The 26,527-nt window shown below is 46.1% G+C and overlaps 2 protein-coding genes across 2 annotated transcripts; one reads left to right on the top strand and one right to left on the bottom strand.

Moving 5' to 3' along the window:
• The first annotated feature begins 2,627 nt into the window (after positions 1-2,627).
• On the top strand, positions 2,628-4,587 carry TOMM22 (translocase of outer mitochondrial membrane 22). Its single transcript, XM_044229440.1, has 4 exons — positions 2,628-2,756; positions 3,002-3,120; positions 3,570-3,687; positions 3,873-4,587. Exons 1-4 carry the CDS (start codon positions 2,640-2,642, stop codon positions 3,945-3,947), a joined length of 429 nt encoding a protein of 142 aa, XP_044085375.1. The 5' UTR covers positions 2,628-2,639; the 3' UTR covers positions 3,948-4,587.
• Positions 4,588-5,538: 951 nt separating this feature from the next.
• Positions 5,539-24,046, bottom strand: JOSD1 (Josephin domain containing 1). Its single transcript, XM_044229439.1, has 4 exons — positions 23,162-24,046; positions 8,582-8,710; positions 8,282-8,476; positions 5,539-7,626 (listed from the first exon to the last, which is right to left on the bottom strand). The coding sequence occupies exons 1-4, from the start codon at positions 23,344-23,346 to the stop codon at positions 7,527-7,529; spliced, it is 609 nt and encodes a 202-aa protein (XP_044085374.1). The 5' UTR covers positions 23,347-24,046; the 3' UTR covers positions 5,539-7,526.
• Positions 24,047-26,527: the final 2,481 nt, after the last annotated feature.

The raw sequence follows: 26,527 nt of genomic DNA, 5'->3' as shown, positions 1-26,527 counted from the left end.
AGGGTTTATTCTTGCTCCCAAATGAGAGCTGGGAAAACAAGGCTCAAATTCACCTCCCTGAAGCAGGAGAGCCAGGGATTTTTTAAAAAGCGAGTGGAAAAGGGTCTGAGTAAAAGAGGAGTTGGATGACCCAAAAATCAGATCAAGGAAGATACCAAGTAAGGGAGGGTACCTGCATTTTGTTGGACTCTAAGGGGCAGTCAGTATCCTGACTGGTTCCAGTTGGCTTCTGGATGAAACCTTGTGTTTCTGCAAAACAACTAAATTAACAGTTGGTTCTCATGGTGTCAGGCAGGAAAATTCTGGATACATGGTGGTAGATAGCATTCTGAGAACAAGCAGGTTCTCAGCTGCTTTAGCTGCCCTGTTACTTTTTTGGTTATACATATTGGTTTCCCCTCCCCCAGCTCCTGACAACCACCTGTCTACGGTCTATGATTACCACTAAGTACTCACAGACCTTCAAATGTCTGATTTCGCAGGGTCCTGGCCTCTGGCCTCCCTTCTCACTCTGCCTTTTTTAGACCATCACATTTCTCCAAAGGCTTTTAATACTCTGTTCTGCAAGATTCCCTTTTTTCTTATCCCTCTGCAGTGACAGAATTATTGAAAGTTTTTTTATTCTTTTTTTTTTTAAGATTTTATTTGACAGAGATCACAAGTAGGCAGAGAGGCAGGCAGAGAGAGAGGGGAGGAAGCAGGCTCCCCGCTGAGCAGAGAGCCTGATGCAGGGCTCGATCCCAGGACCCTGGGACCATGACCTGAGCCAAAGGCAGAGGCTTTAACCCACTGAGCCACCCAGGTGCCCCCGCATGTGTCTTTTTAGATCATGTATTGCTCTTGTGAATACAAACAAAATTACTTGGTTAAAGTTTTCCCAAAACTTCCTCACATTAGTATTGTGACTTTCAACTTGGAGGCATTAATGCCTGTAGCTTCCACAGATGATTGCCTTCTCTAGGGGCACCTGGTGGGCTCACTTGGTAGAGCATGCAACTCTTGATCCCAGGGTCATGAATTCAAGCCCTAGGCTGGGTGTGGAACCCACTTAAAAAAAGAAAAAAAAAAAAAAAGATTGCTTTCTCTCCCTTCAAGAGTGTTGGTCTTCCAGCATTTCCTAAAAGAGCCCACAAAAGAACTGAAAGCCATTGGTACTGGGCTCTTAAGCTGTCCTTGGCATTTATACAGTGCAAGCCAACATAAATGCTTTTAACAAGTGCAAAAAGACGTAATTCGTAAGTGTACAGCCTGCTAGAGTGTCCAAAATGAACATACCCAGGTAAACACCACCCAGGTCAAGATACAGAACTTTACCAGCACCCTAGAAGCCACTCTCTTGCCCCTTACCAAATATTAGCCCCTCCGAGGTATTCAAAGGGAACCACTAATCCACAGCATAGATTGGTTTTGCCAGGTTTTGAACTCACCCTTTTGGACATAAAAACCTTCTATAGTCAGTGCTGCCCTGTTGGGAGCTGTAAAGGACCAAGGACTGTTGAAGGAAGTGCAAACATGCCTGACCCTTGTTACCTAAGCACAGAACGAAGGACATGGTCCTGCATCAGATAGAGACCTGGACTGTTCAGTCCCAGGAGTCTCTGATTCCATGGTCAGCTGGCCGAAGTGTTTATCAGATCACCCTTGTATTAAGAACTTGTGTGAGGGGCACCTGGGTGGCTCAGTCGGTTAAGTGCCTGCCTTCTGCTCAGGTCATAATCTCAGGGTCCTGGGGTCAAGCCCCCAATCCGGCTCCTTGAACATCGGGAGAGTCTGCTTGTCCCTCTCCCTCTGTCCCCCACCCCTGCGTGTGGGTGCGCTCTCTCAAAAAACAACAACAACAAAACCCCACAAAAAACAAGTGGTGGCACATTATAAAAAGCATTTAATCCAGCAAGGCAAAAAATTAAAATATGGATAATACCTAATGCTGGGAACAGTGTGGGAAAAAGAACACTTCCATTTACAGTTATTAAAGTATATAATTTCGAGGGCAATTATGTAATATCTGGCAAAGTACTAAATGTTCATACGTTTTGGCCAGCAAACTTACTTCTAGAAATCTATCCTCCAGAAGGACTTGCCGCGCACCCCTTTACTGTGCCTCAGTTTACTCATTTCTAAGCCAGGGATGATAGTACTTACCTCAGTGGGTTGCTGTGACGATTAAATGAGTACACACACACACAATGTCTGGTACTCAAGTATTTAAGTGCCAATTCTTGCTTTTGTCTTAGTACTTTGGTACTGTTCACTCAACGTTTCCCCAAAAGACCAATAAACCTCCAAGTGTCTACCTACCAGATAACACACCTACCAGATAACACACCTACCAGATAACACACACCTCCGGGAAATGAGACTGCATTAGTGTTTGTCTCAGTGTAACCCGTGGGACCTTATTAAAACGAGGGTTTCTGGGCCCACCCTAAACCGAAGAGAATTACCGCGGAAGCACCACGACTCGATACTTGGACAAAACTTCCCAGGTGTTTCGGACTTGGCGGAAAGCCGAAGTCCGCCGGCCAGGAGGCGTCGCTCTTCCACAGCGCTTCAGCCTCCGGCTCCCGGAAGAGTACCTCTGTCCGCCAGGGCCTCTGCACTTGCCTCCTCTCTTCCGCTTCCGGTGTTCCCCTGCAGCCATGGCCGCCGCCGCCGCCGCTGGCGGTCCCGGGGCGCCCCTGTCCCCGGACGAATTGCTTCCGAAAGGCGATTCCGAGAAGACTGAGGAGGAGTTGGAGGAGGAAGACGACGAGGAGGTACTGGGGCCCTGTGGTGTGGGGCCGGGTGCGAGGTTACGGGCGGGCAGCGGCCAGCCCGGGGGTGTGAGCTCCGCGTGCTGCGGGATTCGGACGAAGGCGCGTCGCGGAGCCCGGAGAGGTCGGAGGGGAGGTGTCTTCTCCGGGAGGCGGGGTTAGGGCCCCCAGTGGGTCGGGGCGGGATACCCTGTCCACACGGGGTGGTTGCTATTGCTTCGGTGAAGACCCGCGCCGCCTCCACACAGCTAGATGAGACCCTATCGGAGAGACTGTGGGGTCTGACGGAGATGTTCCCAGAGAGGGTCCGGTCCGCGGCTGGAGCCACTTTTGATCTCTCCCTCTTTGTGGCTCAGAAAATGTACAGGTAAGGGACGAGGGCAAAGACGTTGGGGTGTTTCTGGGGTGACTGAACGAGCGTGGGCTTCCAGAGTAGGAGGCGGGAGTTGGAGGCCAGCCTGCCACTTAGATCGGAGTGACCTTGGGCTGGTGGGGACCTTAACCTTTCTTGGTCTCAATTTCCTTTCCTTAAAGTGGTAATTCCTATGGGGCAGGGTCGTTGGGAGGATCGTTTCACATCATGTGAGGTAATTACTGTGCTGTATAAGTAGCTTTGTAAGAATACAGAATCTTAGAACTGCTGGCATTAGATAAACAGCCAGCAGAACTGCCGGTCCTGTTTCTGGTAGGAGTATGGTGCAAGGGTTGGGTGGAACATGCCTATCAAAAACATGGGAGTGTGAGAGCTTTGGTTGCTGGTTCCTTGGTGAAGCAATCTGGTTTTGTGTCTGGCTGTCATGCTCACACCCTCTGCAGGTTTTCCAGGGCAGCCTTGTGGATTGGGACCACTTCCTTCATGATCCTGGTTCTTCCTGTTGTTTTTGAGACGGAGAAGTTGCAAATGGAGCAACAGCAACAACTGCAGCAGCGGCAGGTGAGCCCAGCCCCTGGGTAGACCAGCAGTTCTTCTGGGTTGAGATTGGGATCCAGCCCCTGCTCTTTCACAAACCACATTGTGCTCACTGGTGTGTGTAGACCTTGTCTGCCCTGTCCGTTATGGTGGAAATGTGATCCCTAGGCTTGTATGATGCCTTTTATACCCCTCCTTTTCTTTTTCAGATACTTCTAGGGCCTAACACAGGGCTCTCAGGAGGAATGCCAGGAGCTCTACCTTCACTTCCTGGAAAGATCTAGATTGCTACTGCTAGACTTGTCTTGGTGGGACAAGTTTGAAAATTCAATAGTGTTTGAACTGCTGATTATTTGGATTTTTTTTTTTTTTTTTTAAAACTTTGGCACATTGATCTATCTAAACCCGGTGGGGAGAATTCTCCCCAGTGTCTCACAGAGACTCCCAACTTGCAACTGTGCCCTCCACGTTGTCCCATTTCTTCTGTTCTCACTCTGATACCAGAATGCAGCAGTGCAGATGGTTACTCCAGCTCTGGCCATCCCACCCCTTTCACTAAATCCCTCGTGACCAGAAGATCTCACTATCCCATTGTGGCATAGGAACTGACGCCACTGGGAAGGATATCCCCATGACCATTTTTGTTTTTAAGCATGGAGATGTTGGGAATGGACATGCACACGATATGAAATACATTATGCGTTACAGCCATAGTGTAAAGCAGCCACTGTGAATTTCTATGTCGGAAAGGAGGGAGGGCCGGGCAGCAGTTTCAACCATAGGATGGGGACTGTGGAGGACAAAGCAGGAGCTCATTTCCTCTGCCCATTTTGGCTATGAGAGACCTGTGTGTCTGTCTAAAAAAGAAAGCAAAGTAAGTGCTCACTTTTTGTATTTAAATATTAAAAACGATTCCAATGGAAACTGTCATCTATGTACTTGTGATCCACACCTCGACATCACTTATTCAGACTGGTCCTCGCATTTCCTCTCAGCTTAGGTAGACCACCTTTTAACAGTTTGACCCCTCACTGTCCAAGTTAGTTAAACTTGCAAAAGTGAAAAAGGGGTTTCATTTCTGGCCAAGAACTCTTAATAGTAATCTCTGTCCTAATTCAGGCCATGATTTTCAGATCCACAAGGGACTGGGTCGATGTACTTGTACAGTCTACAGGGACATAGTCATAAAGGATTTATAGGGAATGACATAGTACTGATTTCTGGCCTAGGGAGGGAAGAGTAGCAAATAGAACTTTTTTTTTTTTTAAATAATTGCTGCACTGAGCTGATCATGAATCCAACTGTAACCGTCTTTGAACTTTGCAGTTTCTCCATTTAACAAAAATTTCTATTAGTACTGTGCTCTTAACAGTACCGAGCCTTTTGTATTTATCAGAATATTACTGTACAGTTTAGGGGATAGTACTATTCCTATTTTACAGAGGAGCACAGAAATTACAGAAGCACAGAAATTACTTAACACAGAAATGTTAAGTAATCTGCCAGACTGCCTAGGAAATGCTGGATCCGAATTCAAACTCAGCAGGCCCTCTGCTTTGTGCTCTTCACCTTGTTAACCAGAGAAAAACACTGGTCACCTGTCAGTGCTGGTAAAGAAAACTTGTACTTAAATTGGGATTCCTCAGATTGTTGAGGCTAGTTTTTGTAAACTGAAAAACGCGTCAGGCTTTTGAACCAAATCCCGCTAGGTGAGTATCTTTTCTGGGTTTTTGAAGCGAGAGATTAGACCAAAGCACAATACAGCTCTAAAAGATGGCTTATGATGGTAGTGAGTTTTTCTTCTATACATCATCATACTAAAGTTTACTTTTTTTCCCTCCACATACATAATTACAGAATTCAGGCAGACAGATGTGATTTATGTACGGAGTTTTCCATTTTTAATATTTGGTTAAACAAAATACATCTTTTGTAAACAAACCCAGCACAAGGCCAACAAAAAAAGGAATAAAAGCAAGAAAAACAAAAAGCCTAGGGTTGCCCCTTATTGGGCATCAGGGTCAGGCCTGCCCCCTTCCTTGAAGTGGGCTTTTTGCCCTTGGGCATCAGCATGGGTCCCTGTTCCTAAGCACCAAAATTGGATATGAACAGAGAAACCAGCCCTGAAATGTTTAAGCGTCTTTGCATATCCCGTTGGCTCATGGACTCCCAAGTGCACAGGGACTCCTCTGAAGTGCCATTTGCACAGGCCCAAGCAGATGGGTGGAGAGGAGTTTCCCCCTTCTTCCAGGAAATGGCTTACTATCACTGACAGTGCCCATGGACCCAAGGTCCTGCTTGTGACAATCAGGTTGGCTGTAACTTCTGGCTGGTGGTGGTTGGAATGTCATTGTGCAAGGGTAAGGAGCTCCCTGTGGTGCCAAGCAGGTCTGGTATGGAAAACGGTGCAGAAGAGACTGCAGCCAGTTGCCGAGGTGTGATGCAGTAGCCGCTTGGTGGCCTCAGTTACTCAGCATAAAAAACGGCCTTGTTGGATTGAAGATACATGTGCAGAAAAAGTGCTGGTGTAAACATGCACTCCAGTCACAGTGGGGAGAAAGCCTCAGCTTCATCCTGTTAAGCTTGCTCAGGCTTGACATGCAAGCCCCAGGCTGGCTTTGCTGCTGGAGAGACGTCTGGTCCGTGGGGGCAGCTCTCAGACCCGCCAAGACCACCCAAGTGGAAAGGGCAGACAGGCCATCTCCGCCTGTCCCCCTGCCTTGAGGCAACCACAACCACCCTGGTGACACCCAATGTGGTGGGATACTTCCCCTCCCCTTCTCTTGTTTTCCAAAGTTACAGGAGAAAAGTGGGCTACAACTATTTAAAGAGGTAGGGGGTGGAGGATTCTCGCTGATTTGTAAAGGAAACTAAAGAAAGATGACCAGTCCAGGTGCCATATGTAATGCGCGTAAACACCCAACTTGAGGATTCTGATTCTTGTCACCACAGTGACTCGGAGCCTAGGCTTCTGCCAATTCTAGCTGCTCTTAATCTCTCAGGAGCTTATTTTCGTAATACTTTGCTCACTCAGCTGTTTCTCAAACTAGTGGAAGTGGATATTGAGAACAGACTCCGACGTTTCCTGATTTTGCCAATGTGTGTCAACTGGGAACACTGCCCTCTGGCCTGTCTTGTGCCCCAGAGGAAATTAGTGTAGTGAAGTGGCAGGGACAATGCTGGGGGGAGGCGACAGACCCTCTGTGCCTGCCCCAGGCTGCCTTCCACCACGGCCTCTTCGGTATCTAGCTCACCCTGTCATACTAGGATGTCGCAGGATTCAATCACCCGACATGGAATACTAGAGAGTGTTTCATTAGAAAACTTGAAGGATGGCCAGGAACCACCCTCAAAAATGGGGGTAATGGGTGGCCTTAAGGGTTGGAGATGGCATGCTGTACCACTGCTGGGGTTTTGGAGATGGTTTCCTGAGAGGCCCTCATGCTCTGGGTCCGTCCAGCCAGTCACATGGGCTTCGCACGTCCTGTGTCTCCAGATGGGGAAAGGGGAAGTGGAGGCAGCATCTCGGGAGTCACAGCAGCAGTGCGCTCCAGCAGAGCCTCTGTCGAGTTCTCACAGGAATGGCGAAGATAAGCTAGGACCCACCTTTCTCCTCAAATAAAACAAGGGTCTTCCACAGGTTGCCCTAAGCCCACAGAGCTCCTACCTTCCTGTCCCATGTCGTGCTGGATGGTGGTTCTCGTCACAGCCCACACGTCTGTCTGTCCTACGGTACTGTCAAATCTGAGGGGGAACCCAGTGAGATGTTTGGGGAAGTGGCAAGGGCAGACCCACTGCAGAGGCCACAGCACATGACAGAGGACTTGGGGGGCCGAGGTGAGGGAAGGTTGGGCAGCACTGCGTTACACGTCGGCCCTCCAACTCTGACGGGCCTCCACCTCTTCCGGCACCACCAGCAGGAGTTCACAGTTCTTTCCTCGCAAGTGATGTTTGAGAAATTTCCTACGGGAACAAAGGTAGATGAGAGAGAAAATGAAATGCTGGTAAAACTGCACATTCCAGTCTCGGGGCCACGTGCTCCCCAGTGACCTCATTTATGCCCTTGGCAGTCCTCTGACCCTCTTGGAGGGATCTGTTCTTACAGGGTTCCACATGTGGCTCCCCCTTCAAGCTGCCCAGCTCATTTCCACCCTGAATTTCCACTCCTCCTCATACAACTGCCACCCAGCACTATTCTGTGAGGAACAGAGCTGCCCCGAAGTAATCAAGGGATTTCTCATTGTTAAATAAATAAATGAATAAATAGCTGCTTCTTTGGTCTCAGGAAAATTTAGCCCTCTCTGGTCTGAATGTCTGTCTGCCGCCTTCTGAAGTGGCTGCTAGACCAGCCCAGTGTCCAAGCGTAGACAATGTCCCGATGCCAGTCCCACCAGACCAGAAGCCAGCGTTCTGGCTGCTGGACCGTCTACCAAAGGGACTTCACACCCTCACGAGCCATCAAACATACAGGTCTTTCAAGTCTGAGACCCTGATTCTAAGCAGGGCGGGGAGAGGATCCAAGGAGCTAGGATTTCGTCTCCTTTGTCAAATAACCAAAGATGGGCTCAACTTCCCCAGCACAGCAAAGGAAGGAGCCCGGCCCACTCACAACCGCTACCTGAGCTCGCTCTCGCCTCCAATCCACTCGGGCATCTTCAGTTTGGAGTCGAGGTTGTAGTAGGCACCGCCCACCTCTCGGACACAGATCCAGTGCTGCCTTTGGAGAGGCAACTTCAGTGGACCCCAGCACAGGCTGGAGGGCAGGTTCATGATGAAGCCCATGACATTCGTGAGAGCAATGGCACTGACATCCCTGCAGGAGAGAAACAGCGTCAGTTCCCCGAGGTTCCCGTCAGAAGCACCTCCCCACTCATGGCCGAGTGCTGGTTCTCATCAAGGCGAGCCTGGTTCAGATTACCTGCGTTTGTCCCACCAGACAGCTTCATAGCCTTTGGTTTGAAGTGCTGCCATAATGACATTCACATCGTAGTTCCCATTTCCCAGCATACTCTTCTTGTGGGGGGTCACCATGGTGTTTGGAGACAACCTACAAATGTGAAAGGAGGAGGGCTAAGATGTGTGGGTTGTCCAACCCCTCCTGCCTGGCACTCCACGGCACCATCCACCACTGCCCCTGAAAGCTTCTGTCTCCCATTCAGTACAAGGTAACCACTTTTTTACCCAAGTATTATAGTCTGGGCTCCTACCGTCCTAGAGATTACCCTTCTTTTTATGCAAAACATTTAACTCAGCAGCGGTGGGGCCTACGTGCTGTCATTCAGAAAGTCAATGGACCCAAACCATGTTCCTCAAGAGGTCTCATTTATGAAACCCCCAGCCCACCTACTTCTGCAGTCTTCCTCCTTGCTGATCTTCCTGCCTTAGTATGGCCATTTTATCGTTAGAAAATAGTAATTGATATTTTCATTTGCATGGGTAGTATTTGTTGCTACTCTTTTCTTTTACAGGTTTTAAAGTTTTTTGAATTTGAATTCAATTAATTAACATCTAACATTATTAGTTTCAGAGGTAGAGTTCAGTGATTCGTCAGTCTTATATAATACCCAGTGCTCGTTACATCACATACCCCCCTTAATGCCCATCACCCAGTCACCGCATCTCCCCACCCCTCCTCCCTCCAGCAAGCCCTCAGTCCAATTCCCATCATCAAGAGGCTCTTATGGTTTGTCTCCCTTTGATTTCATCTTGTTTTAGTTTTTCCTCTCTTCCTCTATGATCTTATTTTGTTTCTTAAATCCCACATATAACTGAGATCATATAATTGTCTTTCTCTGCTTGACTTATTTTGCTTAACATAATACCTTCTGGTTCCATCCTTATCATTGCAAATGGCAAGATTTTTTTGATGGCTGAGTTGTATTCAATTCTATATACACACCATATCTTCTTTATCCATTCATCTGTCGATGGATATCTGAGCTCTTTCCATAGTTTGGCTCTTGTAGACCTTACTGCTACATCTTGTAGACATTGCCATTAACACTGGGGTACAGGTGCCCCTTCGCATCACAACACCCAGTAGTTCAATCGCTGGGTTCTGGGGTAGTTCTATTTTCAACTTTTTGAGGAACCTCCATTTTGTTTTCTGGAGTGGTTGCACCAGCCTGCATTCCCACCAGCAGTGTAGGAGGGTTCCCCTTTCTCCGCATCCTTGCCAACACCCGTCGTTTCCTGACTTGTTAATTATAACCATTTTGACTGGTGTGAGGTAGTATCTCACTGTGGTTTTGATTCTATTTCCCTGATGCCGAGTGATGTTGAGCATTTTTTCATGTGTCTGTTGACTATTTGTAAGTCTTCGTTGGAGAAATGTCTGTTCATTATCTTCTACCCATTTCTTGATTGGGTCATTTGTTCTTTGGGTGTTGAGTTTGATGACTTCTTTATAGATACTGGATACTAGATATTTGCAATTATCTTCTCCCATTCTGTGGGTTGTCTTTTTGTTTTATCTACTGTTTCCTTTGCTGTGCAAAAGCTTTTTACCTTGGGGCGCCTGGGTGGCTCAGTGGGTTAAAGCCTCTACCTTCGGCTCAGGTCATGATCTCAGGGTCCTGGGATCGAGCCCCGAATCAGGTTCTCTGCTCAGGAGGGAGCCTGCTTCCTCCTTTCTCTCTCTGCCTGCCTCTCTGCCTACTTGTGATCTCTGTCAAATAAATAAAATCTTAAAAAAAAAAAAAAAAAAAAAAAAGCTTTTTACCTTGATGGATGTCCTAGTCATTCATTTTTGCCTTTGTTTCTCTTGCCTTTGGAGACATGTCTAGCAAGAAGTTGCTGTAGCCAAGGTCAAAGAGGTTACTTCCTGTGTTCTCTAGATTTTGATGGATTCCTGCCTCACATTTAGGTCTTTCATCCATTTGAGTCTGTTTTTGTGCATGCTGTAAGGAAATGGTCCAGGTTCATTCTTCTGCATGTGGCTGTCCAGTTTTCCCAACACCATTTGTTGAAGAGACTGTCTTTTTTCCATTGTACATTCTTTCCTGCTTTTTCAAAGATTAGTTGACCATAGAGTTAAGGGTCCATTTCTGGGTTCCCTATTCTGTTCCACTGTCCTATGTGTCTGTTTTCAGGCCAGTACCATACTGTCTTGATGATTACAGCTTTGTAATACAGCTTGAAGTCTGGCATTGTGATGCCACCAGCTTTGGTTTTCTTTTCCAATATTCCTTTGGCTATTTGGGGACTTTCCTGGTTCCATACAACTTTTAGAACTACTTTTTTCAGCTCTGTGAAAAATGTTGATGGTATATTAATACAGATTGCACGGAACATATAGATTTCTCTAGATAGATTAGACATTTAACAATATTTGTTCTTCCAATCCATGACCATGGAACGTTTTTCCATTTCTTTGTGCCTTCCTCAATTTCTTTCATGAGTGTTCTATAGTTTTCTGAGTACAACTCCTTTGCCTTTCTGGTTAGATTTATTCCTAGATTATGGTATGGTTTTGGGTGCAATTGTACATGGGACTGACTTCTTAATTTCTCTTCCCTCTGGTTCATTGGTATACAGAAACACAACTTATTTCTGTACATTGATTTTCTATCCTGCTCCTTTACTGAATTTCTGTATGAATTATAGCAATTTTGGGGTTGAGTCTTTTAGGTTTTCCACATAGAGTATCATGTCATCTGCAAAAAGAGTTTGACTTCTTCTTTGCTGAACAGCAGTGGTGACAGCAGACATCCCTGCTGTGTTCCTGACCTCAGGGGAAAGCTCTCAGTTCTTCCCCACTGAGAATGATATTCACTATGGGCTTTTTTTTTTTTTTAAGATTTTATTTATTTATGTATTTGACAGAGAGATAGAAAGAGCACAAGCAGGAAGAGAGGCAGAGGTAGAGGCAGAGACAGAAGCAGGCTCCCTGCCAAGCAAGGAGCCTGATGCGGGGCTTGATCCTGGGACTCCGGGATCATGACCTGAGCTGAAGGCAGCCACCCAATCAACTGAACCACCTAGGTGCCCCCGCTATGGGTTTTTCATAGATGGCTTTTATTGATATTGAGATATGTATCTTCTATCCCTACACCTTGAAAAGTTTTAATCAAGAAAGGATGCTGAACTTTGTCAAATGCTTTTTCTGGATCTAGTGACAGGATCATAAGGTTCATTCTTATTCTTTCTTTTGTTTATGTAGTTTATTGCATTGATTGATTTGTGGATGTTGAACCAACCTTACAGCCCAGGAATAAAACCCACCTGTTCGTGGTGAATAATCCTTTTAAGAGAGTCTGGAAGTTTTCCTTCCATTTTGATTTTTTGAAACAGCTTCAGAAGAACAGGTATTGATTCTTCTTTAAATGTCTGGTAGAATTCCCCTGGGAAGCCATCTGGCCCTGGGCTCTTGTGTGTTGGAAGACTTCTGACTACTGCTTCTATTTCCTTGCTGGTTATGAGTCTGTTCAGGTTTTCCTCTTCCTGTTTCAGTTTTGGTAGCTTATACATCGCTACAAATGCATCCATTTCTTCCAGACTAATTTGTTGGCATATAATTGCCCACGATATGTTCTTTTTTTTTTTTTTTTTAAGACGGGGAGAGAGAATCTTTTTTTTTTTTTAATATTTTATTTATTTATTTGACAGACAGAGATCACAAGTAGGCAGAGAGGCAGGCAGAGAGAGAGAGAGAGAGAGAGAGAGAGAGAGAGAGGAAGCAGGCTCTTTGCAGAGCAGAGAGCCCGATGTAGGGCTCAATCCCAGGACCCTGGGATCATGGCAGAGGCTTTAACCCACTGAGCCACCCAGGCACCCCTCACTATATGTTCTTATAACTATTTGTATTTCTTCAGTGTTGGTTGTAAGCTCTCCTCCTTCACTGATGATTTTATTTGGGTCCTTTCTCTTTTCTTTTTGTAAGTCTGGCCAGGGGTTTATCAATCTTATTCCTTTTTTTTTTTTTTTTAAGATTTTATTTATTTAACACAGAGAGAGAGAGAGATATCACAAGTAGGCAGAGCAGCAGCGGGGGTGGGGGGTGGGGGGGAGGAAGCAGGCTCCCTGCTGAGCAGAGAGCCTGATGCGGAGCTTGATCTCAGGATCCTGAGATCATGACCTGAGCCAAAGGCAGAAGCTTAACCCACTGAGCCACACAGGCACCCCATCAATCTTATTAATTCTTTCAAAGAACCAGCCCCTACTTTGTTGATCTGTTCTACTGTTCTTTTGTTTTCTATTTCATTGATTTCTGCTCTAATCTTTATCAATCCTCTTATCCTGCTGGGCTTAGGCTTTTTTTTTTTTTTTTAATACTCTTCTTTCTCCAGCTCCTTTATGTGTAAGATTAGGTTGCGTATTTGAGACCTTTCTTGTTCCTTGAGAAAGGCTTGTGTTGCTATATACTTCCCTCTATATACTTATATACTTATACATATACTTCCCTCTATATACTTCCCAAAGGACTGCCTTTGTTGCATGCCCAACATTTATTTTCATTTTCACTTATTTCCATGAATTTTTAAAATTCTTCTTTAATTTCCTGGTTGACCCATTCATTCTTTGATAGGATGCTCTTTAGCCTTCATATATTTGAATTCTTTCCAAATTTTCTCTTGTGTTTGAGTTCCAGTTTCAAAGCACTGTTGTACAAAAATATGCAGAGAATGATCCCAATCTTTTGGTACCAGTTGAGACCCGATTTGTGACCCAGTATATGATCTACTCTGGAGAATGTCCCATGTACACGTGAGAAGAATGTGTGTTCTGTTGCTTTAGAATGGAAATGTTCTGAATATATCTGTGAAGTCCATCTGGTCCAGTGGGTCATTCAAAGCCGTTGTTTCCTTGTTGATCTTCTGCTTATATGATCTGTCTATTGCAGCAAGCAGAGTGTTAAAGTCTTCTACTATGTTATTATCAATGTGTTGCTTTAATTTTGTTATTAATTGGTTTATATAACAGGCTGCTCCCATGTTAGGGGCATAAATATTTACAATTGTTAGAACTTCTTGCTGGAGAGACCCTTTTATTATAATATAGTGTCCTCCTCATCTTTTATTACAGTCTATGTCTGATGTAAGGATTGCCACCCCAGCTTTATTAGCATAATAAATGGTTTTCTACCCCTCACTTTCAATCTGTAGGTGTGTGTGGGTCTAAAGCGAGTCTCTTTTTAAGACGGCGGCATATTGATGAATCTTGCTTTTTTTTTTTTTAATCCAATCTGATATCCTGTGTCTTTTTTTTTTTTTCAAGATTTTATTTATTTATTTGGCAGAGATCACAAGTAGGCAGAGGGGTGGGGGGGGCGGGGGCGGGGAAGCAGGCTTCCCACCTAGCAGAGAGCCCAATGCAGGGCTTGATCCTAGGACCCTGGGATCATGACCTGAGCTGAAGGCAGAGGCTTTAACCCACAAAGACACCCAGGCGCTCCTCCTGTGTCTTTTGATTGGAGCATTTGGCTCATTTACATTCAGAGTAACTGCTGAAAGATATGAATTCAGTGCCTTTATATTACCTGTAAAGTCACTGTTTCTGTATATTGTCTCTGTTCCTTTCTGGTCTACTTTACTTTTGGGCTCTCTCTTCACTTAAGGGATCCCCTTTAATATCTCTTGCAGGGCTGGTTTAGTGATCACAAATTCTTTTAATTTGTTTGTCCTGGAAACTGTTTCTCTCTCCTCCTATTTTGAATAACAGCCTATCCGGATAAAGTATTCTTGGGTGCATATTTTTCTCATTTAGCACCATGAATACATCATGCCAGTACTTTCTGGCCTGCCAGGTCTCTGTGGCTAGGCCTGCTGCCAGTCTAATGTTTGTATCCTTGTAGGTTACAGACCTCTTGTTCCAAGCTGCTTACAGGATTTTCTCCATCTCTGAGATATTCAAGTTTCACTATGTTGGGGTGCTGATGTATTTTTCCTGAGTTTGAGCGGGGGTTCTCTGTGCCTCCTGGACTTGAATGCCTGTTTCCTTCCCCAGATTAGGGAAGTTTTCCAGCATAATTTACTCCAGTATACTTTCCACACTATCTTCTTCTGGGATCCCAATTATTCTAATACTGTTTTGCTTTATGGTATCACTTATCTCTCAAATTCTCCCCTTGTGATCCAGTAGTTGTTTATATATTTTCCAGCTTCTTTATTCTCCATCATTTTGTCTTTTATATCTCTAATTTTCTCTTCTGCCTCATTTATCCTAGCAGTTGGAGCCTCCATATTTGACTGCATCTCATTAATAGCCTTTTTAATTTCAACTTGATTGTATTTTAGTTCTTTTATTTCTCCAGAAAGGGATTCGCTTGTGTCTTCTATGTGTTTTTCCGAGCCCAGCTAGTATAATCATTACTAACTCTAGTTCCCACATCTTACATCCATACTGATTAGGTCCCTGGCAGTCAGTACTGCCTCTTGTTCTCCTTTCTGAGGTGAGTTTTTCCTTCTTTGTCATTTTGTCCAGGAAAAAAAAACAGATGAACAAGAGAAAAAAATACTAAAATGGCAACAATGACACCAGAGAACTACATACTAAACAAATCAGGAGACCCAAAACTGAAGAAAAAAAGTTAAAATTAAAAAGGAAAGAGAATATAATCAGACAGATGAACTGAACAGAGCAATACTTGGGATCCTGTGTCTATTTTGTTCTGTTGTTAGAAAACTAGATCCCAAAATTGCAAAGAAAGAAAAACAAAAATAAAGTTAAATACAATGAAAGAACAAAATGTAATAATCATAAAAATGAAAATTTAAAAAAAGAACTGATAAAATAACAAACTGGCTGAAAAAGGAAAGAGAAAAAAAATTAAAATTGAAAGACTGAAGAATCCTGAGAAATACCCATGAATTCTATATACTATTTTCCCCTAGCCCCGGCATTTTGCAGTTCTGTGTCATCAGTAAACTTGGTCTTAGCCAGACGTTTTTGCTCATTTTTTCGGGGAGGGTCCTGTTGCACTGATTCTCAGGTGTCTTTGCCCCAGGTGGAAATGCACCACCCTTGCCTAGGGCCAGGCTAAGTAAGCGGATTGCTCGCTTGCTCTCGGTGTCTTTTGTTCCCTGAAGGCTTTCCATGCAGCTTTAGAGACAGAATGAAAATGGTGGTCTCCTAATCTCTCGACCTTAGTGTTGAGAGACCCTGGTTTTGAAAGCTTGGGGGCCTCACTCCTCAGTGAACCCTCAAGGAAAAGCAGTAGCTCCGGTCTCCGTCTGCACTCCATGCTCACCCAGTTTGTGACCAGGAGTCTGTCTCAGGTACACGACCTGTTTTTGAGTCCCCAAACCCTGCAGACTCTTGTGGTGCACACCTGCACCGCTCCTCCCCTGGGGAGGAAAGGGGGAGGGTCTTGTCTCGGTTCTGCTGCTCGCTGGGCCCCTGCTTGGAGAGCGGTAGGTTGACTGTGCTGCGGTTCATGGTTTACGGCAATCCTGGGCTCACTGACTGCAGCCAGCTTCCCCACCCGATGCCCGGAAGCTCTGCGGCACTCAAGCACCTCTGGTCTTCCCGGGACCCCTGAGACCACACTGTCCCAGCTAGGATTCCAGCTCACCTTGCCACATAAGCATCTTTCAGGCAGCAACATCCCTCACCAGAGCAGACTTAAAGTTCTGATTCTATGCTCCGCTGCCGTATCACTCTCCTGGGCCTGCTTACAGAGGCTCCCTCCCCCTGTGGTTTATGTTCCCATGTATCGCCCCGGATTCACTTCTCTGCATCTCTTAACTTGCAGAAGGCGGTCACTATTCTACTTGTAGAGTTGCAGCTACTCTTCTTAGATCTTTAGTTGAGTCTGCAGGCGTTCAGAATGGTTTGACAGCGGTCTAGCTGAATTCCTGGGACCAAATGAGACTAAGGTCTCCTACATCTCCGCCATCCGCTCCTTCTTTTTTTTTTAAACAGTTTAGATGCCTTCTATTTAAGGCTGCACACTTGGTAATCATTAATCCTTAAATACTCCAAGGCATGCAGAGGCTCAGGCAGGTAACATAAATGTATGAACTGGGGCCAAATTTAAAGCAGTAGGAAGTTGTAAGGCCTATATTAAACCAGAACATAAAAGCCACTTAAAGTATTTCAAATATACATGTGTATAAAATGATTGAATAAAAAATTAAAGACAATTAAAACACAAAGAATTAACTGGGGGGGGGGAGAATGTACCAAACAAGTAAACTTGCCCACCCGCCCGTAAGTCATTTCAGCCAGGCCTTATTAGCCTTCAAGTCAAGGCAAGGGCAACAGCTCTAAAGGTGTTTCCAGTCCTGTGATTTTGCTTTTACAGGCTTGTCACCTAGGACTGAGGAAAGGCCATCTTGAAGGATGGGGTAGATTGCTTCCACCTTGGTGTGAAGGGGAAGAAGGGAAATGAGGTGAGTTTCTCAGGAATAAAAGTCCAGGAGGCTGTTAAGAGCCATCTTTAGGGGCGCCTAGTTGACTCTGTGGGTTAAAGCCTCTGCCTTTGGCTCAGGTCATGATCCCAGGGTCCTGGGATCGAGCCCCGTATCAGGCTCTCTGCTTGGCGGGGAGCCTGCTTCCCCGTCCCCCACCGCCCCGACTGCCTTTCTGCCTACTTGTGATCTGTCTGTCAAATAAATATTAAATAAAATCTTTTTTTTTTCTTCTTCTAGAAAAAGAGCCATTTCTAGAAGAGAATCATGACTAGGTCAACTCTAAACACTCAAGAAATCTTACAAAAAGTTTTTTTTTTTTTAAACTTCTTGATACACAGCAAGCATATTATTTTTCAAACATAAAACATTTCCCTCCACTGCTTACACCCTCCAATGGCTCCCAAAGCACTTGAATAGGCTAGGTTACTTCCTCTCCCTGCAAGGCCCTCAGAACAATGCTGACCTCAACCCCACTTCTTTTAACACACACACCTGCTCTCTATGACTTAAACACACAAAACTGCTTCTTGGCACCCCTGGGTGGCTCAAATGATTAAGTGTCTGCCTTTGGCTCAGGTCATGATCCTAGTGTCCTGCTATCGATCCCCACGTTGGGCTCCCTGCTCAGTGCAGAGCCTGTTTCTCCCTCTCCCTCTACCATTCCCTCCACTTGTATTCTCTAGCTCTTGTCTCTCTCTCTGCCAAATAAAATAAATAAAACCTTAAAAAAACAAAAACAAAAACAAAAAACCCTTTCCACCTGAAGACCTTTACACAACATTTCAGCAATGTGGAATGTTCTTCGTGCCAGATCTATACTTGGTTCGCTCCTTTATTATTTGAGTCTCAAATGTTAGTGCCTTAGAAGCTTTTTTTGACCACCCGATATTTAGTTTCTTCCAGGCACCGTATTTCATTCCACCTGCTTTAATTACAGCCCTCGTTACTACCAGACACATCTGCTTCCCACACTAGAATGACAGCAGGGGCCTTGGGTATCCCGTTGGGACTCTATCACCAGGACCCAAAGAGAGCCTGGCACACAGGAGGTGCTTAAGAAATGTTTACTGAAATGAGCTTGTGATCTCTCTCTCTGTCAAATAAACAAATAAAATCTTAAAGAAAAAGGAGAGAAATGTTTACTGACATGTTTGCCATGTTTACTCTGCTACCCTCTCTCTTTGTAAACACTGGTAGCAGACCCTTAAAAAGAGCTCGTGTGCTTGTCTCCAGAGCTAGCAAAGAAGGGGATCAGAGGACACTAAACTTCACTCTGCAAACCAAATGGTATTTTACTGTAACAATAACCGCCATTTATTGAAAAATTCCATGCCATGCCCAATGCAAGATGGTTTTTTGTGTTTCTCATTTAATTTCCAAAATAACCCTATGAAATTATAAATTATTTCTATTTCATAGACTTAGAGAAATTTTTTAAAGATTATTTATTTGGGGGCGCCTGGGTGGCTCAGTGGGTTAAGCCGCTGCCTTCAGCTCAGGTCATGATCTCAGGGTCCTGGGATCGAGTCCCGCATCGGGCTGTCTGCTCGGCGGGGAGCCTGCTTCCTCCTCTCTCTCTCTGCCTGCCTCTCTGCCTACTTGTGATCTCTCTCTGTCAAATAAATAAATAAAATCTTTAAAAAAAAAAAAAGATTATTTATTTGTCAGAGAGAGACAAGCAGGGGAGCAGCAGGTAGAGGGAGAAGCAGGACTCCTGCTGAGCAAAGAGCCTGATGCAGGACTCAATCCCAGGACCCTGGGATCAGCGTTAGCTGAAGGCAGATGCTTAAACGACTGAGCCACCCAGGTGCCCGCATTTCATAGGTTTTATTTATGTATTTATTTTAAAAGATTTTATTTATTTATTTAAACAGAGGGATCACAAGTAGGCAGAGAGGTAGGTAGAAGGGGAGGGGGAAGCAGGCTGCCTGCTGAGCAGAGAGCCCGATGCAGGACTCAATCCCAGGACCCGAGACCATGACCTGAGCCGAAGGCAGAGGCTTAACCCACTGAGCCACCCAAGAGCTCCAATGTCCCACGTTTTCTCAGATTCCAACCCTCTCTGTTCTATTCCTACTCACTCTGCCCAAACTGGAGCTTCCTTGCCCCATATCTGAGCTTTCGAAACAGGCTGCTAAATGGATCTCCTTGTTCTGAAACTCCCCTTCCACCAAGTCACCTACATGTTCCTGCCACATTCCCCAAGTCACCATTTCACTCTCTCACGCAGGGACTGCTGCTGCAGCCAGCTGCCCACTGGCTAACTCCCACCCTCCCCGCCCTCCCGGGCCTGTGTTCTCCTCTCCTTGGGCTTTTAGTGCACTTCAGACACCATGACCACGCGGCCTGTGTTCTTTCATCCTGTTTCCTGTTCCAAGCCAAATGGGAAAGCTTCTTCAAGGTCAATGTCACATCCTACCTCTTCCATGGAATCCTTCCTGGCTTCTGTGTAGAAAATACAGGGAGATGGGGAGGACCACAAATTATCCTAGCAAGGAGCACCAATAGTAACTGTGAGATTTAATGCTCGTGCCTGCTGGCTTATCTGCAACGATGGGGATAATCCCCACCTTACACGACCATTAAAGAATTTCGTTCTCTCACCATGTCCGGCCAGAGAGCAAATTCCCAAAGCACAGGGGACGGCTCTTCTCCTCTCTTAGCCCTCACAGCAGAGCACTGGCAACTGAATAGACATGTGTTGGCCTAGATGACATCACTCTAGGGAATGCGGAGAATGGCCTCCATCTCATTCCTAGAGCGGGCATTCGAGCCAGTGGGGTCCACCCAGTGTGCCACTGTAGCAGTCCTCACTTCTACTGAGCTATAACCAGGTGCCCACTGTGTCAGCTACTCTTAAGAGCTTTATCTCTTAATCCTTCCAGCAGTCTTAAACGGAACTCCACTGGGTTAATAAGGAAGCTGAGGCACAGCGTGGCTACAGTGAGTTGCACAGCCCTAGGCAGCTGGTGAGTGCCAGAGCTGTGCTCTACCTATACACTCAATGGTCTCCCAGCGAGTTCGACCAACTGGTCCCACTGACCTCCACGGCATCCGTGATTTTCTTGAGACTCCTTGGCAAACTCCCTTTCACGATAGCCGTCGTGATTTGGATGGAAGTTCTGGACTAGAAAGCAAGCCTCTCACTTCTGTCGTCACAGCCACAGGTTGGAGCCATGGGATCTGAAGTGATCTCCAAGTGAGAAGATGGGCTCCAGGCCAGGTCTCGCTAATGCCTACGCCCTCAGCTGAGTTCCTGGTCCTCGCTCGTGGTTATTCCCATGTTTGGCTATGGTGACGGTTTCAGATTTTAACAAAAAGGAGATGTGGAGACATTCATCAAGATTCCTCTTCTCTCCTAATTATTATTTTCCTTTTATCAGGTCTCAAGAAATGTGACCTTAGAAAGTAGGTCTCAGAACTTCACCATGTGTCTTTAAATTATTAAAGATATAAAGCGCAGATTACAGGGTCCAGCACATCAATGTACTCTGTACGTGTTGGCAATGATGATGATGTGTTTGCCTGGCCCGTGGACAAAATGATTTAAATCTCTAGAGGTGAACACTCTACACCTTTTAGCAATTTACCACCACCGCACCTTTAAATGTGGCTCCTTCCACATGCTCGGGGACCTTTTAATGGGGAGGCTGGACTTCTCTGTGGTGGAAGAATGCTGGTTCTTCACCAATATCTAAAATCTCTTGTCCCTTTAGCTTGCATTAGACTTTTCCCGGGGTACCGACCCTGTTTTCATCTATTTAGATTTTAACAGCTTTTTTGGGGGAGAGGGGGGAAGAAGGCATACCTAACTGCAAGAACGTTTAATCACTAAACAATTGAGATGAGTCTAGTGAAAATGGTTTGAGGCTGAGGATTTTCCAAACAATTCAGCAAAGCTGCTACTACATCCTTTGACTTCTACATCCTTCCTTTTTCAAAGCACAGGCACATATATGATGAGATGTGCGAGATCAAGACATCCACATCTGTCTAGCTGCGTGATGATGCCTGCCCAGTTTCTGAGCTTTTCTCAAATTCCACATATTGAAAACTGATCCTTTTCAAACCAGTGACCTCTTCTGCCATCATTGTGGTTGTAACCACTATGTTCAAATCCTGGACTGACTGCCACCTTGAGTCCTCTCTTCCCCAACCCCATGCTGCTGGGCCACTGGCTTTAGCTTTTCCTCAGTCCCTACTCATTTCTGTTCCAAACATGAGTCATCTCATATCCACAACGGTACTGAAACTCCACCCTGCTTTTGTATTTCTCTGTTTTTATCTGGCTAAAATCCGACTGCTCGGATGAACGTCCTCTCTACAGTGTTTGTCAACATTTTTCTCCCACTTCTCCCATTATCAGCCCCATCTTCAAAAGAGCATAAAACCTTGTATCTGGGAATTTTAAATTATCTGGTTTAACCTGCCAATATTACTATTCTTTCCTTAAGATCCAAAGAGATCATCTTTTCCCTTTCAAACAGCTCTCAACTCCGGGGTTCTAACTTCACTCAAATTCATTCTCAAGGTCGGTCAATGTAGAGCTCTGGGATGTACTTAGCAGCTGAGTCCTGTTCAGTTTTTCTCTACGGTGCCTAGCAGTGCTTGGCATGCAGCAGGCCAATAGTAAATGTTTGTTTATAAAATTCCATCTTCTCTTCCTCACCTTTTCTCCCTTTCCTCTCTCCTCTGATCCCTTTCATGCATCTTTGTTTCTATTTATCCATACCAAATGTTTCCATACAAAATGCTCCACACAGAATTCCGCCTCTGGAGTGGAAAATGAGTACCTTTTCTTAAGTACTGGTCTGCTATTACCTTGAAAGATGGATCTTTACCTTGTGCTGATAGTAAATTGGGGCGTGCAGTACCAATTTGCTAGTTTTAGTAGCCAGGAATAGAACCTGGTTCCATGTGAGTGTTTAGCAAATACTCAGCCTTCTTTCATTCAGGGAAAACACAACTGAGAGTTATCCACAAACAACATTTATCCACAAACAGTTTATAATCATAGTCCATATCTTTAGACCCAGGCCCGACCTACGAGCAGGGGGAAAGGATACTGATGATACTATTGCTTAACGTGCCTTTCCAATACTCAGGAGGTAGGAGAGCAGGCACGGCAGAACTAATTCTCAAACCCTTTGATAAAAGAATTTTAGGGGCACCTGGGTGGCTCAGTGGATTAAAGCCTCTGCCTTCAGCTCAGGTCATGATCCCGGGGTCCTGAGATGGAGCCCCAGATCAGGCTCTCTGCTCAGCGGGGAGCCTGCTTCCCCCTCTCTCTCTGCCTACCTCTCTGCCTACTTGTGATCTATCAAATAAATAAATAAAATCCTAAAAAAAAAAAAAAAGGAATTTTAGAACATCAAAGTAGAAAAAGATGAATTTCTATTAACCTGTCAGGCAGCATTTAACAAAATGGGTAAAAAAATGCCATCGAGAACGAAGCAGAAAGGGAAAGAGATCTAGAGAATAGGCTTCAAATCATAGTTTTGCTACTTAGAAGCCATTTGGAAAAACTACCTGACTTGTATGCCTGTTGCTCTATCAGTAAAATAACTGCTGAGGAGGGCTATACGAAGCAACCCGGAAAAGCACCAAGGCCACCACAGAACATCATAGAAAAACTAATCACTGTGTATAGCTGAGCACCGTCCTTTATAAAACCCACAGCATTTCACCTCTGATGAGAGGTGACAGTGTGTACAGATCCCCTCCCCCTTCCAGACTGTAACTAACCTCTTGGGCGCAGGACTTGAGAGGCATTACAGCATAGTGGTCAACAACACAGATACAAACCTGAATTCAAATTCTGCTCCATCTCTTGTCATGTTACCTCAGACAAATCACTGCACTTCTCTGAGCCCTAAGTCCGTGAAATGGAAACAGCACATATTCCATGGGATCCCTGAGGGGATTACACAAGATGACACAACTGAGGGATTTAGCACTGTGCCTTCCCTGTGTAAGTGATCGAGAGTGACTATTTTCCCCATCTCTGTGTCCCTTACACCTGCTAACAACATCTAGCTAATATTACCTGTTGGTTTGAAGGTTTATGTAGCAGAGACATTGCCCCACCCACAGAAATTCAGAAATAGCAAGAAGTTTAAAAATGCCAAGGAGAAGGGGTCCCCTACCTCTGGAAAATCTCTTGCAGCGTTTCCCGGGTGAAGGCATTGCTGTCCTGGAAGACGTTATTGAGGGCATGCAGGGCACAAAGCTCCCTGCGCTGTTTCTCATGGTAGATTTGTGGGGGTGCTGCCTGAGGCAGCTCCAAAGATTCAGATTTGGCCTTGTCTCCTTTCCATGGCACGCAACTCATGTTTTCGTTTTAGGTTCCACAGAGGGCTAAAAACACCCCACCCTTCCCTCCAGAGGAAGAATGTAAGCTTCTCAGTCTTTTCAGGATTCCTGAGGTCCACCTTATTTTCTGGTGTCCATGACTTATGCTTTGTCACGGAAAGAAAGGTTGGAATCAAAAGGAAAAACAAAAATCCACCTCCGTCAAAAGAAAAGATCACTTTTGGATTAGTGTTATTTCGCCACCACTGTCAAAGTGCAGAATTTTTAAAAAACCATAGAGGATCTAAGATCCTGTTTCCCCTCTCCCACCCTCCCCTTCAAAAAACAAAACAAAACAAAACCCACAATTTTCTTGCCGTATTTTCCTCTCTGCAAATGCCAACCAGGCCTCAATGCAGGAGGATTGAACGGAATTGGTCACATCGCTCCTTTTCTTCCATTTCTTTCAAACCGCAAACGCCACAGACTCAGGAGACAAGGCCTAAGGTGGTGGATAAAACGCACAATTCGAGCAGCTAGCGAGGGCCGGCCAGCGTGGGATCGCGGGCCAAGCTGGGGCCTCGGGGCCGGCTCTCCATCCCCTCGGGTGCGGTGGGGCCCCGCAGGGCGCGGGCCGAGGCGGGGGCGGCTCCCTCGGAGGCGCGGACTCTCACCCTCTCGCCGCCGCCCTGCGGAGGAGACAACCCCCGATCAGCTCCTGCGGTCGAAGAGACCGCCGCGGAGGACAAGGCTGGCGGGGTAAGTGGCGGGGCGGGTCCGGCCCCAGCCCGAGGGAAGGTCCTGCGCAGCCACTGGCAGGCCCGCGAGGGGTGGGGTCGGGCCCACCCGGCTCGCCCCGCCGCCCACACCCCAACTCCCCGCCCGTCACGTGAGTGCAAGCCGGCACGCCCTCCGCCGCGGCCCCCACCCGCACCGCGGGTCGCCCCCTCACCGCTGCCGGCCGCCACCAGGCGCTGCGGGCCGCCACCTGGGCGGCGCTCGGGCGGGCGGGCAAGCGCGCGCACCTGAGCCCGACGTCAGCTGCCCTCGCCGGGCGCGTGCTCCGGAACCGCCCTCCTGCGCCGTCCCCGCTCCCGCCCGCCGCAGCGTCACGTATGACGTCAGCCTGTCGTCAGGCGGCGCCGGCTTTAAGGCTGCTGCTGCCAGCCGTCGGTTGAATGGGTGTCGCGGGGAGGCGGCCGGGTACCGGCGTCTGGGGGCTGTGGAGCGCGGTGGTGGCGCTCTGGAGCTGGTTCTGGAGCTGGTTCTCGGCTCCTAGGTTCGGTATTTTTCCGGGGCTGGTAGAGCGGGGCGGCGCGGCCCGAGGGAGTCTCGCCTCGACGCCAGCCGTTCCCCACCCCTCCCCAGGCGGCGGCGCCGTTCCGGGGCGGCGACCGGGCCTGCGGCTGCACTTCGCCGGCTTCCCCTCCCTTTTCCCTCTGTGGGCCGGGCCTCCAGCGGAGTGCTTTCGAGAACCGGACTAGCTACTCCCGCGCTGACCGTTTTGTTTGTCTAGCGCGCAGTTCACCAGGTGATTTCAAAGAACCTTACTGATGCTTTCGGGCGTAAATTGCGTTGGCTAGTGGGCTCGGCCGCCTCGCACTTCCCCGGGAGCGCTGAGGGTAAGTGCCTCCCCGGAGTCACATTTCAGGTGGATTGGAGAGTCCTGTTTCAGCGGCGTCGAATTTCAGTGCACTACACCGACCGCTGTCCTCCTGCCCTCGGGCTTCCACCTGGTCTCACGGTGGCTGACACAACTTCACTCCCTGGATTTTCTCAAGGTGTTTTGTGTGTCAGGAAGGTGAACACCCAGTTCCGCAAGAGCTTTCTTCCCCTTTACCTACCTCTAGGTCATGTGAAAAGACATTATCTAACCTAGCTGCCCTTCTTTGGGATTTTTGTGCAGAAAATTGAAAAAACAGATTACATAATTCAGGCATTTCTTTAACGAGACTGTCCTAACACCATTACACTCACCACAGTTACCACTTTAACACACACTTGAGTGCTTACCATATGTTTGGTAGTTCTGCCCTAATCCAGACAACTTTTGGATTATTTTAAATTATTGTAATTTGTAAACCACCTAAGTGTTGCAGTTATATTTTCATGAGATTAGTTAATGGAGGCTTGAAAGCGCTGTTCATTTATTTACTGCTAACTATGCCATGAGATCCATGAGATCGCTGTTTCATATATGTGTATATATATATTTTTTTTTTAAATTTTTTTTAGAGGAGACAACCGAATCTCAGAGTTAATTAACTTGTTTCAGATCACACAACTAGTAAGTAGTGGACCCAGAATTTGAACCTGAACTCTAACCCATCTTCAGAAAGGGGATGTAAAAATGGGTGGGGAATTCCCTTCCCAAAATGTAATTTTAGATTTCTCTGTTCAAGAAGCACCTACTCTTAAAAAAAAAAAAAAGAAGCACCTACTCTTGAGAGTTTTTTTCTGGGCAAGCCCTATAGTGAGAAGGACATGTTTTTTAGTCTACCAATAGGTGTCAGCACATTCTGAACTTGAGCTCTTTCTGGAAGAGCCAGCTGGTAAAATGGTAAATACCAACTATTCTAGACTACTAAGGCATGATATTTGGCTTTTCTGCCAAATCAAGATTTTAACGTTTTAAACTTACTCCTCGAGGAATATATAGGACAGTGATGAGCAATTTACCAAGAAAACAAAAACACATTCGAAGAGCTATTATCAAGACCTTTGGAGTTGAGCGACTTTTCGTCCCATATTCCCAGCTGTGTTTGTGCAATAAGACTTGATTGTGTTAAAAACAAAACCAAAAATAGGTAGTTGGAAACAAAAGAAAACAGAGGTTGCCTGTTTTTTTCTTTCAGGTGGATCCCTGAAACCGGAGGCCGTTTTGAACCTTGATCCTGTGTTCCAAACCCTTAATCTTGGCTATGTTACTATCTCGATGGCTGCTCTTTCTTGATTGCTGCCTGGGACTGGTGGCCACGGCCAACATTATGCGAGTTTTGGCTAATCTCTTATTTTATCAAGCTTTTCAGACTTTAGAGACTGAAAGGGAAAGACCCCTCCCTTTTAGGGTCTTTTAGGGAAAGACTCTAAAACTTGTGCTGATGGTATTGTGGATTGGGACTTTACAAACTGATGATACGCTGGAAAAATCATAAGAAACTACCCTAAGAGACCCTAGATTTCAGGTTCACAGTTCACAAATGTGGTGATACACTTTTGGC

Source organism: Neovison vison, chromosome 12 (assembly GCF_020171115.1).
Source record: "Neovison vison isolate M4711 chromosome 12, ASM_NN_V1, whole genome shotgun sequence".
Lineage (NCBI taxonomy): Eukaryota > Metazoa > Chordata > Mammalia > Carnivora > Mustelidae > Neogale > Neogale vison.
Note: the sequence above shows the minus strand (reverse complement) of the source record. Positions and strands in the feature narration are given on the sequence as shown.

What these genes read in the sequence shown, in the direction of transcription:
- TOMM22 (XM_044229440.1), top strand. Translation starts at nt 2,640, where the DNA reads ATGGCCGCCGCCGCCGCCGCTGGCGGTCCCGGGGCGCCCCTGTCCCCG. An exon ending in AGGAGGAAGACGACGAGGAG is followed by an intron (nt 2,757 to 3,001) that starts GTACTGGGGCCC and finishes GCCTCCACACAG; the next exon opens with CTAGATGAGACCCTATCGGA. An exon ending in AACAACTGCAGCAGCGGCAG is followed by an intron (nt 3,688 to 3,872) that starts GTGAGCCCAGCC and finishes TTTCTTTTTCAG; the next exon opens with ATACTTCTAGGGCCTAACAC.
- JOSD1 (XM_044229439.1), bottom strand. Translation starts at nt 23,346, where the DNA reads ATGAGTTGCGTGCCATGGAAAGGAGACAAGGCCAAATCTGAATCTTTG. An exon ending in CTGCAAGAGATTTTCCAGAG is followed by an intron (nt 8,711 to 23,161) that starts GTAGGGGACCCC and finishes TCACATTTGTAG; the next exon opens with GTTGTCTCCAAACACCATGG. An exon ending in GGAGGCGAGAGCGAGCTCAG is followed by an intron (nt 7,627 to 8,281) that starts GTAGCGGTTGTG and finishes TTGTTCCCGTAG; the next exon opens with GAAATTTCTCAAACATCACT.